This window comes from Anas acuta, chromosome 3 (genome assembly GCF_963932015.1).
Source record: "Anas acuta chromosome 3, bAnaAcu1.1, whole genome shotgun sequence".
NCBI lineage: Eukaryota > Metazoa > Chordata > Aves > Anseriformes > Anatidae > Anas > Anas acuta.
In genome coordinates, this window is record NC_088981.1 from 114,822,443 (window position 1) to 114,839,528 (window position 17,086).

The 17,086-nt window shown below is 48.0% G+C and overlaps 1 protein-coding gene and 1 long non-coding RNA gene across 2 annotated transcripts in view; one reads left to right on the top strand and one right to left on the bottom strand.

The window, feature by feature from the left end:
- LOC137854900 (uncharacterized) overlaps positions 1 to 17,086 on the bottom strand; it is an 18,484-nt gene continuing 1,398 nt past the window's right edge. The window contains exon 2 of the long non-coding RNA XR_011095444.1: positions 1 to 362. This is a non-coding gene — a long non-coding RNA (uncharacterized lncRNA). The remainder of the gene's footprint in view (positions 363 to 17,086) is intronic.
- Positions 2,040 to 17,086, top strand: part of EFHC1 (EF-hand domain containing 1) — a 19,139-nt gene continuing 4,092 nt past the window's right edge. Inside the window, exons 1-10 of the mRNA XM_068678858.1 lie at positions 2,040 to 2,337; positions 6,556 to 6,777; positions 8,262 to 8,549; positions 10,240 to 10,389; positions 11,483 to 11,675; positions 11,985 to 12,205; positions 13,008 to 13,148; positions 14,369 to 14,582; positions 15,193 to 15,340; positions 16,161 to 16,377. Of these exons, the coding sequence (XP_068534959.1) occupies positions 2,275 to 2,337; positions 6,556 to 6,777; positions 8,262 to 8,549; positions 10,240 to 10,389; positions 11,483 to 11,675; positions 11,985 to 12,205; positions 13,008 to 13,148; positions 14,369 to 14,582; positions 15,193 to 15,340; positions 16,161 to 16,377 (1,857 nt within the window). The 5' untranslated portion in view covers positions 2,040 to 2,274. The remainder of the gene's footprint in view (positions 2,338 to 6,555; positions 6,778 to 8,261; positions 8,550 to 10,239; positions 10,390 to 11,482; positions 11,676 to 11,984; positions 12,206 to 13,007; positions 13,149 to 14,368; positions 14,583 to 15,192; positions 15,341 to 16,160; positions 16,378 to 17,086) is intronic.

Sequence of the window (17,086 nt, forward strand, 5' to 3'; positions counted from 1 at the left end):
TCAGAGGAGCAAAGTATTTTATTCTGGTTATTTCCTGAGTCACTGGCCACAGAGGGGGTAATGTGAGGGAAGATACAATGTTTAATTCAGGCCCCAGGTGTTGCAGTAGATATTCTGAGTTGCCTCAGGAGAGGTCCTGTTACCCAAAGTCAGTCTTTGCCTGGTCTTATCCTTGCAGCTCTCTTGAAACATGGGTTAAGAGGCAGAGCATCAGCCAGCAGCTCTAAGTGGGATGTTTCCTCCTTTGCTCTGTTAAGCAGCTGTTGAAGATGGTCTCAGCAACTATGTCAGGAAAAGAATAATTCCCAGTGTTGTCTGCTTCTCCTGTGGACTCCAGAACAGAGAAGTAGAGCCTTCACAGCCTGAAAATCAGGATTGAACATAAATAAATGAAATAAAGCATCAAGAGACCAGCTGGGCCTTAAGCTTTGCAGCTGTCCCCACTGATCTCTTTTTCGTTATCCTGTAGTTCTTTATTTTCTTCTGGTTGAAGGTAAGACCTGCTCTCAATCAAAATCAGTTCCTTCAGATATGAGAAGCACTAACCTCATTCTTCAGCAGTATCCTAACACACCTCTATCAAATACTTGTCTATTGAGGGCCAATAGATGAGGTGGAAGAAAGATGACTATCACACTTCAGCCTGCTGCCAACAAGCCTGTGCTTCCACGTGTTTTTTAACAGACCCATTGGAAGCAGCCCTCAGATCTTTCGGACCACAGATGGGGTGTGCTGAAACATTGTCCGCTCGGGATTCGTAGGTCAGCCTTTTTGTTACCATGACAGGGGTGTAAGTACACGTACCAGCACAGCCTTTGCTCCAAAATATACGAGCTTTAAGTAGATAAGAGCTAGGAAATCTTGCTATAGGAAACACTGATCCTTTTCCTTTTTAGGAGAAGCGCTGTAGGGATGTAGGAGGCTAGAGACGTGCCTTAACCTTTGCAAGTCTGAGTCGCCTGTAACAGAAGCAGATGGGTATCAAAGATGCAGCTGAATCAAGATGTTCTGAGTTCAATTCTTTATTCCCCATTTCTCCCCTCTCCTGCTTTATGGTCACTATTTCTAACAAAGTATTGACTTCTGCCATGGCTTTGCTCAGTTGTCATTTCTTCATTCCCATCTCCCCTGAGTGTTTACTCAGGGGGAATCTACTCAGGGGGACTAAAGTGTCCTAATCCTCTCCCTGCTCATATCTAGAGCCTCAAATCCCCCGTTGTGATGGCCTCTCTTTGCTTTAGTCCCCCTCCCATGCAAAGTGGGGGACAACACCAGGAGAAATCGGAGAGGAACCTGGGTCTCAGCACCCTCAACTGATTCCACAGCCACGCTGGCTGCTTGCTGTCTCTCAGACCCTGTTCTTTCAGCCCTGCTTGGCCTTCAGTCTATTATTTTCCTTTCCAGGCTCATCAGACCCATTCTTTATCTCTCACTGCCTGCTTTTCTTCCCTCTCCCACAGCACACTCAGACTGCGTTCCTCTCCGCTTGACTTCTGCTTACAAAACTCCCCGATCCCGCTGCCTGCCCTTGAATCGCAGCCTGGTCTGCCTTGGACACCGATGATAAAGACACCAAGGAAAAGAAATACCAAAAAATAATAACAATCCATGGTGACTGATTTGGCTTTCTTTTTATCTGTCACAATCAGCAGTGACTTTTGCCCAGCAACTTTCTTCTTGGTGACCCTCCTGTTGTTTTTTTTTTTGTTTTTGTTTTGTTTTGGTTTTGTTTTAATTTGTTTTTTTGTTTTGTTTGTTTTGGTTTGGTTGTTGTTTTTTTTTTATTATTATTTTCTTCTTTCTGGAGAGAAAAAAAACACGCAGAGAAGAGGGGAATGATGTCAGTGCTACGACCGGCTGCTAATACACACACTATACACATCATAAATCACCACAAGCGCTTCTGCTGAAGTACTTTGAGCACTCAGGGCGAGGATTTGCCCCCCCCAAAACCCCTTCTCCCCCCGGGCTCCACACAATGCACAACCCCCAGAGGGGAAGGCTGGGCTCCCACCACCCTTTGGGGACATTTTAACGGGGGGGGGGGCACAGATTCAGCTGTGCCATGAGGGCTGCCACAAGGCAACACCAGAGGGGCCCCGAGGCCTCCCAGGGCCGCAGCCAAGGCCGCGGGCCCGCCCGTTGCCATGGCAACCGCGCCCCGTCGCCCAGCGCGCATGCGCGCTCCGAGGGCGGGCGCATGCGCAGTGGGCGGGGGGCGGCGGTTGCCATGGAGACGGCGTCGCCCTCAGGGGAAGGAGCGCGGCCGCCGCCATGAGCTCGGAGCGGGGCCCGGCGCTGCCCTTCCTGCCGGGCTGCGCCTTCAGGGACCCCACGGTGAGCACAGCCGCCTGGTAGCACGCTTCCCCGGGGCCCCCGGCGTCCGTGCTTCTGCTCCCGTCCTTCTGGGACGCCTCCCCCCTTTGACAGCGGCTTGGCCTAGGGGATAAACAGCCCCCCCCCCCCCCCCCCCCTCAGGGACCCCCTCAGGGACCCCCTCAGGCCCTCCCCTGGCTCCCTGGCAGCGCTGCTGTCCCCACACCCACCTGCTGTCCCTGCCCTGAGCCCAATCTCAGGGAACCCGCTGTTCCCACAGACCGCCCGCAGATTCCCCCAAGGGATGTGGTGGGTCCCCAGTTCACTGGTGTCCTGTCAGTCCATGCCTGGGGAGCTGGGAAGCCCGCAAATGCACTGGGCACCCTCTGGGGGTACCCACCGAGGTGAGTCCCGCTGAGGTGACACCCACCGAGGTGGCACCCAAGGGAGCTGATGCCCTCTGAGCTCTCCTGATGCTGCCCAAGGGACCTGACACCCACCGAACCTCCGTGTCCTGGTGTTTCCCAAAGCCAACACATAGCTGCTGATCTCGCTCCTTGGGGGCTGAACTCTCTGACCCCACCTGGTACCCCTGAGGTCGCCCGCAGGAGACCTGGTGCTCCCCGAGTGCCCCCAGTGTGATTTCAAGCCTGTTCCCAAGGAGCCGGGTATCCCTGAGCCCACCCTACAAGGGATTTGGTACTCTTAAACTCATCCCTGAGGAACCCAGTGCATCTTGCAGCCATCTGATACCCCTGAAATTGTCCTGGTAGCTTTGGAGAGTGAGGTTTCCTCTCCCATATCACATTCATGTGATACCCCAGGGGAAGGGGTTCCCCCAAAGTCACTTCATAAACTTGAACCCCCTGGGAAAACTGCTGCTTCTCTGGCCCATCTCAAGACCTGCTACTCACCAGGCACCTGATAATTTCCACAAATGCCTTCTCTGTATCCCCTGGAGAACTTAATCAAACTATAGGGATGCTCAGGAACCCGAGAATCCAATATTCTGTTAGAGAACTGGGATCCCTGCGCAGAGCTGATGCCGTCACAGCCCTCAGGATCCTCCCAAGGAAGCAAGACCCACTCAGCTGTGCCCAGGCCCCTTGAATTAATATCTAGGCAATGAAGCAACCTTTCCTTTTCCCCATTCCCAATGGTCCACGCGCTGAGGTTCTGATAACCCCAAACCATCCCGATAACCTCTTGTGAAAGCAGTAGCACAGAAGAAAACTGATACACCCTGGGCTCCTGCCAGTACTGATTTGGAGCAGCTTCCTTCTCCCCAGGGAGCTAATATCTCGAGTCTTAATGCCATTATTCATCTTCAGATGAGAATCCGCTATCCTTGAATTTTCTGGAGTGCCTCCCTCAGAAGCAATGCTCCCAAACTTCAGCAGGGAGCTGATATACCAAGGCATGCCTGACGTTCCCCTGGAGCTTCATATCTCGGAGGATGGGCTTAATATCCCATTTCCAGAGAGCTCAGTACTCAAGTGAGGCCTGTTGGTCCCCTTTTTTGTCCTCTGATCTCTCCCAAGACATTTAAATTCCCTGGCAGGGCCCCAGCATGCTCTGATATTGCAGGATGAGGAACCTCATACATAGAAACCTTCATCATGGACGTGCTCCACTGAAAAATAAATATATAAAAAAAGGAGGGAGATGCCTGGAGGTGGCACTCCTGGTCCTGGATGCTCCCGTTGAACACCGACCCTTCCAGACTCTGCACGTCCCCAGCTTCTGACGCTTCCCTAGGTCGCTTCCCTTCCATCCCCTTGCCACCACAAAGTTATTTCTGGAGGAGGCTGCAGTATTTCCCAGGTGCCCTCATGACAGAAACTTCTATAACTCTTAACTGCTCTCTTTTCTTTCTTCTGCCTGTGTGTGGATTAGCCCGGGACACGCTGTCGCTGTGCAGTCCCCGTGGTGCCCTCCAGCACAGTCGAACTGGTTTCTAAGTCAGTGATGAGTTCTTTAACAGTAAGTGGAGTCAGTTACTCGTAACAAACACTCGCAATCAGGCAGCTCTAGAGGTTATCTCTGCGTTATTCACACGCTTGGGTTGGAAATTTACAGTGCAAATCTCTGCTCCTAGCAAAATATTATTTCCTCTATCGGTAAAATGCTGCCTGCTTTAGTCACGTGAAGGGCTGTGCTGACATCAGCCTGTAGGAAACACCCGCAGGACTTAACAGAGCAGGTAGTTCAACACTTCAGGTTGCTCTGAAATAACAATTTGTAATGTTTTAAGGGGATCCAGGCTCCAGAAATGGCTTTGCACTGCTCCTCAGGACAAGCCTGAGCGAGTGAAATCAACTCCCTTTGCCAGTCTATAAAATGAGCATCGTGGTTCTTGTTTTCCAATGAATTTTTGAGATGTGCAGAAGAAAATCTTTGTGTTTGAGTGAGACTGTGGTTAGTTAGAGCTTTGTGTGTGTGTGTCTGTGCACAGAGACACCAGCAGGGGAAGCAGCATTTGTGTGAGGCTTTATAGACTTAGCCAATGACTTAATTCAGTGGATTTTCTCAGATAGGGACCGGCAGCGACTGAGATTAGGAGTTTACATTCTGGGCTTTCCCTTTCAAAGTTACGTTAGTTACCTGATACTGCCAGATGCAGGTTGGCCTGGCAACCTGGGAGCCTTATTCATTCGGGGGGGGGGGGGGGGGGTTCTTTAGGCAACTGTGGCCCTTAAAAGCCCCTCTGCCTCTGACAAACACCTCTGTTGCTCAATTTAAGGCCAAATTTCTTGGTTTTCCCTTGAATGTTTTCCCCACAGCTTTCCCTGCATAAAGGCACTTAGTTACCAGGAGGAAATGGCAATCCTGTGGCAGGGCTCATGTTTATAATACACTCAGTTACCACGTCTTCAGTAAATTCTCTTGTTTTCCCCCGATCCTGTTTTCCTAACTGCTCTGCCCACAGCATTGCGAGATGCACAGCACCAGTTCGGAGAGAAAAGAGGCAGTTACTTGAAATTCAAGTGAGGCCTGGAAGGTACGAATAAGATTAGAGGCTTAACCATGAGGGGCAGAGAGGGGGAGGAGGAGAAGTGGTTCACGTGCCCGGGGTTGGACAGATTGCACGTCTGGGTCTGGAAAAGGAGCTGAATAAAATCTAGAAATGCCTGTAGTTCTGTTTTATTTGGCAAAACTCAAGGTAAAGCCAGAGACTTTATTATCAGGGACTCACAGTTTCTCCTGTTTTCCCTGGAACACTGAGTGCTGAAGGCCTGGGAGCAGCCAGCTGTGTGCTGTTTCAGATGGTTTTGGGATTGCAGGTGAGGTTCCAGTTGTGGTCTGTGGGTGGACTCACGTCCGATCTTCATCTTCAGCAGTGAAGAACACGACTGGGCAGGCAGAGATCCCATCGTGTTTTCAGCTCTGATATTCTCTTGTGCATCTGTAAGCAGAGCAGGGACCTCCCTGTGCCATCTGGAGAATGATTTAGCTTCAAGAACAGCTCAGGAGCTGGTGTGAAGTAGGGAGCAAAGACAGGTGAAGAGCTCTTCACCAAGAAGAAACCATCAAAACAAAAAATATCAGGTGAATCCTACAGACAATGTTATTCAGTGCTCACAGACAGAATTCTGTTGGTCTTAGTAGGCCTCACAAATCGGCTACAGGGCCTTAAGCTGTGGCTGTGGCTTTTTTCGTGTGTGGACCAACAGGCTGTGGAGGGATGTGGTAGGTTCGGTGTGTTTCACAACTGCAGTTCTGTGAGCACGACACACCTTGACTCAACGCAGCAAGTAAAATCCTCTGAATATCATCCCCAGGAGAGTTTCAACAAAATATCAACAGAGAACGCAGCAGGTGCACAACCATCCTTGTGTAACAGCCAAGGGAGCACCATGAGGCATAACAGTGAGGTCCCTTGGTGCTCTCTACTGCAGGAACACACAGAAGGGAGCAAAGAGTTAGTGAGGCAAATACTAGGGCAGACAAAGTGCTGTCACCCTATTCTGGACATCAAAGCTTGTGGTAAGTCTGCACCAGAGCTAGATTTGAGATCACTCTGCTTCTTTCTTCCTCTGGTCACTGTTTGTTTTTTGGGTTTTTTTCAGCCTTTTTGATCTAAGCATAAAATTTGATTGTAATTCACTGCTGCAGTAGGTTATAATAAAACGTCGTGGAGGCATTCTGGGTGTCCGACTCGTACTGTTTCTCTGTGCTTTCAGTAGCCGTCTCTGCTGAGTGCGTGTAGTGCGTTAACATCTGGTTTTTCTTCCCCAGAAAACATCCTTTCATCGCTCGCAGACCCTGGGCTACAAAAATGGCTTTGCCTTTTCCCGGCTGCCAACAGTGGGGATCGGCGGGGAGCGACTGTACGTGAATCAGCTTTCGCAGGCTGAATTAGATGAATTATCCAACACGAGACCCACGCTGACCTACGGGCAAGCCAGGCAGGCTCCTCCTTCAGGCTTCATTCCAGCGCACGTGGCTTTTGACAAAAAGGTAGAAAGAAGCTTATTCCAGGAATATCAGCTGGCCGAGCTCGGAGACATAAACAGTCAGCTCCAGGGTTCATGGGACAGTGTACAGCAGTTTTCAGATGCCATTGCCCTTAGTCAGAGACAGCTGAACCCCAGTCTGAAAGAGGCTTTCTTTGCTCAGGAGGAGGATTATAATATGTACACGATGTAAGACATTCCCCACAAGTTACGCCGGAGCATTTCCAGCAGGAGTTTGAAAAGAAGTTTGATTAATTCTGAAAAGCTTCCGTTTATACCCGTTGCTCTGTAAAAGCCAGCCTGCCCTTCTGCATTTCCAGAGCTATATTGAGGTTGTAACCGGGCTTAGACTGTAAAAGTCACTCTGCAGTGGAGTGCTCGCATACTGTCTGGCTGTGGTCTATCTATTTATGCTCATGCTTGTCACCGCAGCGTGTTAGAGCCTGCACTGCCCCGTTAGTACTTCCTGCATTGCATCCTGGTGATCCTATCGGCCTAGGAGGTGGCTGTGTGTCTGCCCGGAGCAGTCCTGAGCTGACCCTCGATTTTCAACGTTTCTCAGGCTGCACGAGGGCGTGTGCAGCCCCAGGCAGAGCAGTCCCTGCAGAGTGTGCAGGGCTCAGCAGTCCTGAGCACACCCCAGGAGTTGCACGCTGCCAGGCAGCCTGCAGCCAACCCTCAGCCCATCTGTGAGACAGCCTGGGGAACAGATGTGCTGTGTTAATTACTGCTTCAGAGGCCATTCTTTCAGAGTCACGTAGATGCTGCCATTTAATCTGTCAGACACTTCACGGCCCCTTCATTCAGGCCAGAGGAGCAGCCACTTGCTTACCTAGCTCTGTGGGCTGACGTAGGCTGGGTGTGCAAGGCTTGATTAGCCACCTACGTCCTCTTAGGGGCAGTGAATGTGCTTGGAGGGAATACTTGTGCTTCTTTCACACACAGGAACTCTGAGCAACTGGCTTTTGGCAGGGTATGCAGCATACATTTTCTCTGGGCCCTGATTTCTCTTCTTGTTTCTCCAGCACACACTGGCTCTTCATGGATATGAGTTCCTGAGCCATGCAGCTCCTAAGGTCCACAGATGTGGTGGAGCTCAACTAAAATCACCAGGTAGCTTTGCAGACCCTGGTTTAAAGAGACTGACTATTAAAGAAAGTCAGGTGTGTTAGTAAACGAGATTACTGGCAGCAACCAAGCACCTGGCAGGAGGTAAAACAGCAGGTGATCAAAGGAAGAGGGAAAGGACTGCATTTATTACAAGTGTCTCATGCCTACCAAACTAATAAAAGGCAAACACTGATAAAACCCTCATGATGCCTCCACCATTAGTCACAGATTAGGCTACAGTAGGCTCTGATGATTTTATAGATTACAGTCCAGTAATTTTGCACTGTCGAAGCACATTACAAATAAGCTATTCGGACTAATGATGATGTTCAAGTTGTTTCTTTCTCTCTCCCTTCGGGACGTTGTCCCAAACAACAGATTTTGAAGTTCGATGCCTATTTCCAGGAAGATGTTCCTCTCTCTACAGAAGAGCATTACCGTATTCGCCAAGTGGGTATCTATTACTATCTGGAAGACGACAGCATATGTGTCATAGAGCCGGTTGTGAAGAACTCTGGTATCCCACAAGGCAAACTTATCAGACGCCATCGCGTGCCCAAGAATGACCGTGGGGAGCATTACCACTGGAAGGACCTGAATCGAGGCATGGACATCACCATGTATGGCAGGACGTACCACATAGTCGACTGTGACCCGTTCACCCAGGTGTGTTGCTGGTACAGAGAATACTGACACGAAGAACCCCAGGAGTTACAGGTGGCAAGAGCTGTTAGAGTCCCAGTAGCCTGCACCTGCAGCTTTCACGCTGAGGTTGCTTGAGATCTTTCATTTTATGTTCTGTGGAGACTTCTTTCCGTAGATCAATGGGTAGTTCAGTGTATGATACTTGCTGAGGGCACAATAACTGCTCAGTATTTTTGCCCCAGGGCTGCTTTGACTCCATGCTCTATCCTCTAGATACGGTACAGCAAAAACTCAAAGCTCATTTCTGTGTTAGCAGGATTGGTCTGAGTTCATTTCTCTGTGTACAACAGTTTAACTGCTTGGAGTCCTAATGAACCATTTTGCATATATGAAAGGGAAATTACTGATCTTAGCTCTTTTCCAGCTTCATACTCCTTTGGTAAGAACAGGGCAAGGGAATGCTCTTAGTAACTCTGTGTTTATCTACAGCCAGCCCAGAAGAGCACTCATGGTCAGTGGATTGAGAATCGTGGTACAAACTGACCTAAGAGTGCTTACTCATTGCTTACTTTTCTATTTCAGGCTATTTCTGTACTAGTAAATTAAATAATAACAATGCATTAACAAAAACAACAAATACCAATGTACTGGTATACTCTTAGTTTGTCCCCAGTGTAATCTGGGTCCTGGCTAACCACTGTTCTTTCAAGCACTTCCCAGGAACAATCCAGGAGTTAGAATGCTCCGGGGACCATTCTCAATAGATGAATTGCGTGCAGCCAGCTCATCGCGGAGGCTGAGAGAGTTTAGATGAGGGTTATTCCTTGCCAGTTGGCCTCAGTGCCCAGGAATGTTCCCAATTGTGTGTAATATATTAATATATATCTGTCAGGAGCATGTGGGGCCTACTCTGCTGGAGCTGGATGGCCGTTAAAGTCAGTTGACATCAGATGAAGAGCTGGCTCACCTGTTAATCTTGGTTGCTTGATGGAAAACATGAAATGAGCTACGTGGGTCTACTTCTCAAGGTCTCTGGTCAATTTTATCATTAATTGGCATCCTCTAGACCAGAAGAGTCTGAAAATGTGAACCTGCCTTGTGAGTTTTCAGGGTGATCTCACAAGTCTGTTGGAGATGTTTGCACAGGTGCTTTCTGGGGTGAATATTTTCATGGGCCACTTCCCAAAGCCAAACAGGGAAGAAGTCCATTTACTTCAGAGGTTGTTTTAAGTGACAGAGGTGAGTGCACAAGCAATGCCCTAGAGTTTGTTTATGCATCCAAGGTAAGCCAAAAAGGCCTTTATAAACAAACAGATTGTTCTTCTGTGGGAAAAGTGCTCCTCCTGGAAAAGGAGCTAAAGCTGTTACTCTGGACACACATCTTCCTGGCCACACGGGCCACTGGGTTGCACTAACTTCCATTGTCTGATGGAGTGGAGAACCCTGGGTCTTTTGCAAATTCAGACTGACTACATCCATGGTTATGCATTAACTTAATCTTTTTGTTTTACATAAAAGAGACCAACCCAACTGTTATCCTCTATTTAAAGCCCCAAGGCCAAGGAAGATGGTGCTTGAGTAAAAACTGACTTAGGACGTTGAGGGCAGGACTGCCCTGAGTGATGAAAATGCAAACAAAGTCACCTATTGCTAGTCACCTCGTATCATCAGAACTCGTGGCAGCAACTAATACCTCAGATGACTTTCCTAGGCATTCCTGGAGAGCCAAGGAATTGAACTGAACCAGCCAGAGAAAATGGTTTTTGATCCTTACACAGAAATGCGTCGGATGCCCCTGCGCATGTACATCACACCATCAGACTTCGACCAACTGAAGCAGTTTCTGACTTACGACAAGCAGGTGAGTGCGCTGGCAGCAATTACCCAAGTTATAGTCTACATGTGTCATAGAAACTTGGGTCTTGTGAGTGCCTGCAGCTTTAATTGTTCTAAAAAACTCCAGTCCACTGCACAGACTCCAAATTTGTTCCTTTCTTGATGTTAGTGAGAAACAATTTTTTTTTTGCCTTATGAACAGTTTCTCTTTGGACTGCAGAGCCCATTCTCCAGATCCTTCATCTCTTTCTTGCTTTCTTTTGGGATGCTCTAAGCCACCTGCCTTGGAAAGTTAGCAGACAGGAGCAGTTTTAATATGAACAGGGATGATGCAGTCACACCTGGGCCAGCTCTGCCTGTGACAGCTATTGAGGTGTGTGTTTAGGAGCTGCACCTTGGGGAACTTTTGAGCTGTTCCACTGAGTGCAGCGCTCCCAAAGCAGTGCCTGCCACTTGGATTTGTTAGATTGCCATTAGGTCAACATGACCCCACTTGGAAGCCCTGCAGTATGAGGTGTTTGACTTCTGTGGCATTAAAGCGTATTTCCTAGTAAGATAGTATTTCCTAGTATTTCCTTATTCTAGTAAGAAATAAGATGGGGTTTATAGTGAATGCAGTCTCCTTAGGACAGCTCCATACATTCCCCTCTGCGTTGTTCATCATGAAAATGGTAAAGAACTGGCCATGAAACCTCAAAGAGGTGTAAGAGTCAAAATGATAATTATATCCCATTTTGTTAAGTTTCATTAAAAAAATCACCTCCATTAAGAGGACTTCCCTACTCACCTTGGGTAATTATTTTCTGCTAGTTTTTAATCATTTTTCTCCCATTTTTCCTCACACTTCCTGAACTAAATTTCTTGCCTTAGCCCATATTGTTCTTTCTCATGGCTGCATTCAAGGTAAGCCAGGCCTGTTCAGCTCTCCAGGCTCCTGATGCCCTTCCCTCTGCTGCCTCAGCAGCCCAAGCATCCCAGCACCCACAGTACAACAAGGGCTTGGCTCTTCTGTTCCTGGCAGAGAAGAGTGCTGAGTCCAATCACCTCATCCATTCCAATCAACTTAATTTGGACAAAGTGCTAGTAATTCTAACCCATGTTTGTTTTTTGTGCCCCAGGTCCTTCGCTTCTATGCCATGTGGGATGACACCAACAGCATGTTTGGTGAGAATCGGCCTTACATCATACATTACTACTTGGCAGATGACACGGTGGAGGTTCGGGAGGTCCACAAGCCCAACGATGGCAGAGACCCATTCCCAGTACTGATAAAACGCCAACGCTTGCCCAAAACCTTTGTGGAGAAGCAAAGTAAGTTTAGACCAGCTGGCACATCTGCTTGTGCTAAAGTGCCTGGGTGGGTGGGTGTAGATGTGGAAGCTGTGTCAGAGATACATCAAGTCTGGAGCATCTGTGATGAGAACACTGCAAGTGTCATCAGCTTTCGGCCAAAGAAAAGTTCTTTCGATGATCACTCGAGTCTTTATCTTTGGAGAAGCAGAGCAATACCAGCAGCTCCCTGAAGATTTTTATACAACTTGCTTCTGTATCCCTTTTCGCAGTGAAATATTAACATCTACCTGATTGATTTATTTTTCTTTTTGCTCCCTTGTGCTTTAGAGACCTTCCCAAGCTGTGTGCTGGAAATCTCTGATCAGGAGGTACTTGAGTGGTACACAGCTAAAGATTTTGCTGTTGGCAAATCCACCACCCTCCTTGGACGCAATTTCTTCATCTACGATTGTGATGAGTTCACACGCAACTTCTATCGTGACAAATTTGGCATCACAGACTTCCAGCCAGTGGAGATAAAGGAGAAACCACCTGAGGAAGTGCCCCAGGTACTGTAAACAATTTCCCAAAGGAAGGGAGGGAAAGCTGCAGTGCGTGTAAGCTCTGGTTGTAAAGCGAAGGTTCAGCTTAGCAAGAGGTTGTAAAGAGGTTCAGCATAAAGGAAAGCTGTAAGAAAGTACCTTGAGGAAGACAAGGCAAGGATGGTCATAATTCATATAAAAGGGAAAGCCCTCTGAAATTGTCAATTTTGAATACTGTAAAGGACAGCCCACTTGCTAATGGTGATAGAAAGCACTCTGCTTGTGTCTATACTAGAAAATTAAATAATGTCAGGGTTTGTTTCCTGACTGGGAAGCTAACTGGCACAGTCTGGCTGCACTCATACCACTAAACTCTCCCTCATTCTCCAAAAAAGGGTTTCTAAGTCCAAAGTGCTTGCTGGGGATAGTCATTGCCCATGTTATCTCCCAGACTGCGCACAGGAATAGTGCGGAGTGTTAGCTGGCCTAGCCCGCAAACATGATGGGGCTTTGATTAGCAGTGTAACCATTTAGATGATTGAGTTCCTCTGCACAGGAAGGGTTAAGTTATTAGCATACCATTAGTCTCTTTATTCAAAGAAATTACCTGGCTTTCTGACTAAGATTTTCTTAGCTCTCTTGAGTATTTCTATAAATAAGGAGTCCAACACGTTTGGGCTAGTAGCCTCTTTACTGGGCAGGGTGGCACAGCTCTTGCCACTTGGTGACAGAAGAGGTCTTTCACAACAGATGGTTTCTGATAAGCTGTCTTGCAAACGTATTGTTCTTACTTTCAGCTGTTTCTGCTTGGTATCTCCTCTGGCTGCAGGTAATTCCTCCCTATAATGGTTACGGCTTCCTTGAAGACTCTCTTCAGAACTGCTTTTCTCTGTTTCCGAAGCCTCCCCGGAAAGATATAATTAAGATGCTAGAGAACGACCACAAAGTGCTACGATACCAGGTGGCCCTGGTAAGAGTTTTCCTTGATGATATAGTGGTTACATCAGGTCATGTTTTAGAGTCAGAAGGATGGGAAAAACAGGCTGCTCAGACAAGGCTGCTAGCAAATTTTCTTCTGTGCTGGTGGGACAAGAGATTTCCCCAAGCCAACGCTCGTGACCCTTAGGGGATGCCCCTGGGTTACTGTGTGCTTGCTGGGACAATTAGAAGCACGCAAAGGTAGGAAAAAAAAACAAGGCCAGGCAGTGCAAAACAGACGTGCTACAAAACCACAGCCATTTATGGAAAAACTCCCACTGACATCAGCACGTGACAGATGGCCCTAATTGAAACTGCATTGCAACTGGGCACCGTGCCTCTGCCTGCCTCCGACTGCTGCCAGAAGCGTGAGCTTGCTGTCTCTCTGCTGCTGGCTCTCAGCACCTGCCCTTCCCCAGGCCAGTCCCAGCTGCAGCAGCCAGCAAGGGGCTGTGCAAGCAGAGCAGCAAAGTGCTGGAGCAGAAGCTGGGGACAGAGCACAGGGACAGTGCTTTCCAAAACCCACGGCATTCAGGCCTTTGCCTTTCTGCCAGCTTTGCAGCTGGTTTATGCAAGGAACCTCTGGCACGTCCAACAGCAGCAATGGCATTTCCTGTGCTGCCTGGTGCCTGCCCTCTCCAAACACTCAGGGTGAATAAGGGCTGATTTCTTTTCCCTTTTGTGCAGGAGTTCCTAAAGGTCACAGCTGACGAGTTAAGATGAACTTACTTTTAAACTAAGCAAGTAAACCCACTGGTGTGTCAGGGGAGTGTCTTCCTGTGAGTAAGAGCACCAAGCAGCACCGGCCCCTCTCAGGCAACCATTAGAATGAAAAATACAACTTCAATAGTAGTCTTTACAGCTGGAATTCCTCTGAGTGATGAGTCATTCCATATAGGATATTCCTTTCTCTTGGATTACTCAGTCTGGAAACACTGAATGCATTTGGTCACTGCATCCCAAATTCTGCTTGTTAGCCCGACTAGAACAAGCAACCTTTGAAATTCAGGTATTTAATACTGTCCAGGGCTTTGTTACCCAGTGTTAGTGCATCTGCAGCTTTTGCCTACATCAACTGCCTTGTTTGGTCAGCTAGAAAAAAAGCTATGAAGTATGCTTATTACTAGTAGGTTACATGGTAGTCCTGAGCTCCTCAGGAAAAAAGAAACCTGGTTCAAATGTTCTTTTCCAAAGCCACTCCCTTTCTTCTAGGAGTCACCAAACCCCGAGGACAGGAAGCGTCGTTTCATCCTCTCTTATTTCCTCTCCGATGACATGATCAGCATCTACGAGCCCCCAGTCCGTAACTCTGGCATCATTGGGGGCAAGTACTTAGGAAAGACCAGGATTGCCAAACCAGGCTCTACAACAGACAATGCCATCTACTACGGGCCCTCCGACTTCACCATAGGTTCTACGATTGAAGGTAAGACCCAGCCTGGCTTAGGAATGCTCTGAGCATTGGTTTTCAGTGCCTGACCTGTCATTTATGGCACAGACAGTGCATTTGCCTTCCTGCATTTGAGAAATCTGCTCCTTCTGGATCTGGTTGCATTGAGTTTCCAGGTCACCAGCTGGTGTGACTGGATATAACTCTGCTCCTGTCACTGTTTGGACCTTAGACATAATTAGGAAAAGGGATATGTTCTTCATTGTAGGTGTTCACATTTTGGGAGCTGCCAGGATTCACAGGGTTAAAGCTCTGCCAGTAACTTTGTTACTACGGCCAGTAACAAAGGCCATTAAACTATCCTGTGTGGAAAATAAATGTAATACTGAAATGTTAGAAACACACCGGTGCTAATGGGGGAGTCATTTTAAGCCCAGGCATGGGGTCTTTGCTTTCAGCAGCTGCTCTTGCGACAAAATTCCCTCTGGGTGAGTGAAACCCTTCACACTCTAAGGATTGCAACAAATAGCCCAGTCAGCTCTGACCCTAACCGCAGGGGAGAAAACATGCTCCCTCCTAGCTGATGAAGTGACTTACCCATGCTGAAAGGCAGGTAGCACTGCTTGCTTTAATGCCTCTTCCACAGTGTTTGGCCACAGGTTTGTTATCACTGATGCTGATGAATACGTGCTTAATTACATGGAGAGCAACGCAGAGCGCTTCCCTGCAGCAACCCTGCAGTCCCTGAGGGATCATCTTCGCCCACGGCAGGTGGTGGAGGAGACTGCCAAAAGGTAGGCTTCAAAGGATGGTGTTGTGGAGCTAAATGAGACTTGGGGCTGACAGTGAAGGGGATTTCCAGCAGCCTCCATGGGCTCCAGCCTGCTGTCTAATGGCTACTCAGCTGATTATTCAGCTCCAAGATCTCGTGTTTGAACACATACAGGGGGTATGAGGTGTGTACAATATAATGTCACTGCTGCCACTGTCCCCAAAACCTTGTGGGGCAGTTCTGGCTCAGCAGAAGAGACACCTTCAGCTAAATGGATGCAGTCACCTTTTTCCAGAAGGGAGCAGTAATCTGTAATAGGTGCTGCTAACGCTGTCTGTGGGCTCAGAGGAGGGTCGGTGGAGTCTTTTTTTTTTGTTTGCTCTGGCCTTTCAGAGCCTAGACCACATACCCTTTTTAGGTGTCTGTCTGGATCCATTTTAGGTGACCTAGTAACAATCCTATAACCTCACAAAGAGTCAGCTCATAGCATGGTATTTCAGAAGGTCTGCTTGAAACTGGAGTTGCACTGCAATTCCTCAGACTGTATGAAGTATACAAGAAAACCCTCCTTATCCCAAAGTAATTGCAGACAAAGGGTTTACAAAGCAAATGCCATGCAGATGGTAAAACATGTTTACCTAATGTCCAAGATGAAGACTAAGCTTTGTGTCTCAGTCCAAGCTGAGATGAGCTTGCCATATAAACCAAGCACCCCAGAAGCCTGCTGTGTATTCAGAAATAGAGCCTGGCCAGCCATGGTGGGCAGCCAGCACAGAAGCATCACAGCAGGGCTGCTAGAAATAGCTATTACATGAAATCCTCTTCTCCCTTTCCTTCTACAGTGATGTCCCTGCACTAGGGACCAGCCAGCAGGAACTGGATGAATTAATTGTGCGGGTTCAGGAGGAGCTGAAGCTCCATAATTACTTGAACAACAGCAGCATCCGGGAGGCACTTCTTCGGTGTGACAAGGATGGCTCTGGTGTCCTCGACAAAGCAAAATTTTTATCCCTTTGCAACAGCCTAAGCGTGCCGACCAATGCCGTTCTGGTTAACAAGGTTAGAAGGAAGGGGTGCTGTGCATGTTGAATTCCCCTCCTGTGGGTGTTCCAAAAGAGCTCTTCCACAAACCAGCCCAACCAGGCTAGGCCAACAGCTATTCTATCCTACAAAGGGGAACAGCTTCAAGAACGGGGTGAGATTCAGAAAGGCCTCTGAGCTGCTGGACTGAGCCTTTCTTCTCTTAGAGGATGAGATAATGATTAATGTCTGCTAAATAAAGGGAAGAAATGTAACCTGGGTTGCCCCCAACATAAGCAGCCTAGTTTTCAGCTGCACTGTTACGTGAAGCTGAAGGTGCCTGCTGGGTCAGGTCTCGGATAGAAGATGACGAGGAGGTTGTAAATCATGATGGAGATGAGGAATAGGCTACTGCAGAGCTCCTGAGTGTCTGTCCTGACTTAAGCACGCCTGGGCCTGAGAGGAGTTGACACTGAGGTGCTTGGGGGCTCAGCCTCAGGAAAGCACAGACACATTGTGAATTTAGAGCAGCTGAATTGAATATTTCAGAATTAAGCATAGTACAAAAAAAAATAAATAGTAATAATCATATCCATTACTAATCCTTTCCACATTCAGCTGGCATCCTGACCCTTCTGAGTGAAGTCAGCCTGTGATCCTTTTTTTTTTTTCAGTTTATAACGTTTGTGCCCATTTGTCACTGAAGTTCAGCAAGCCCACAGCTCACACAGCAACCCAGCTTCCTCTG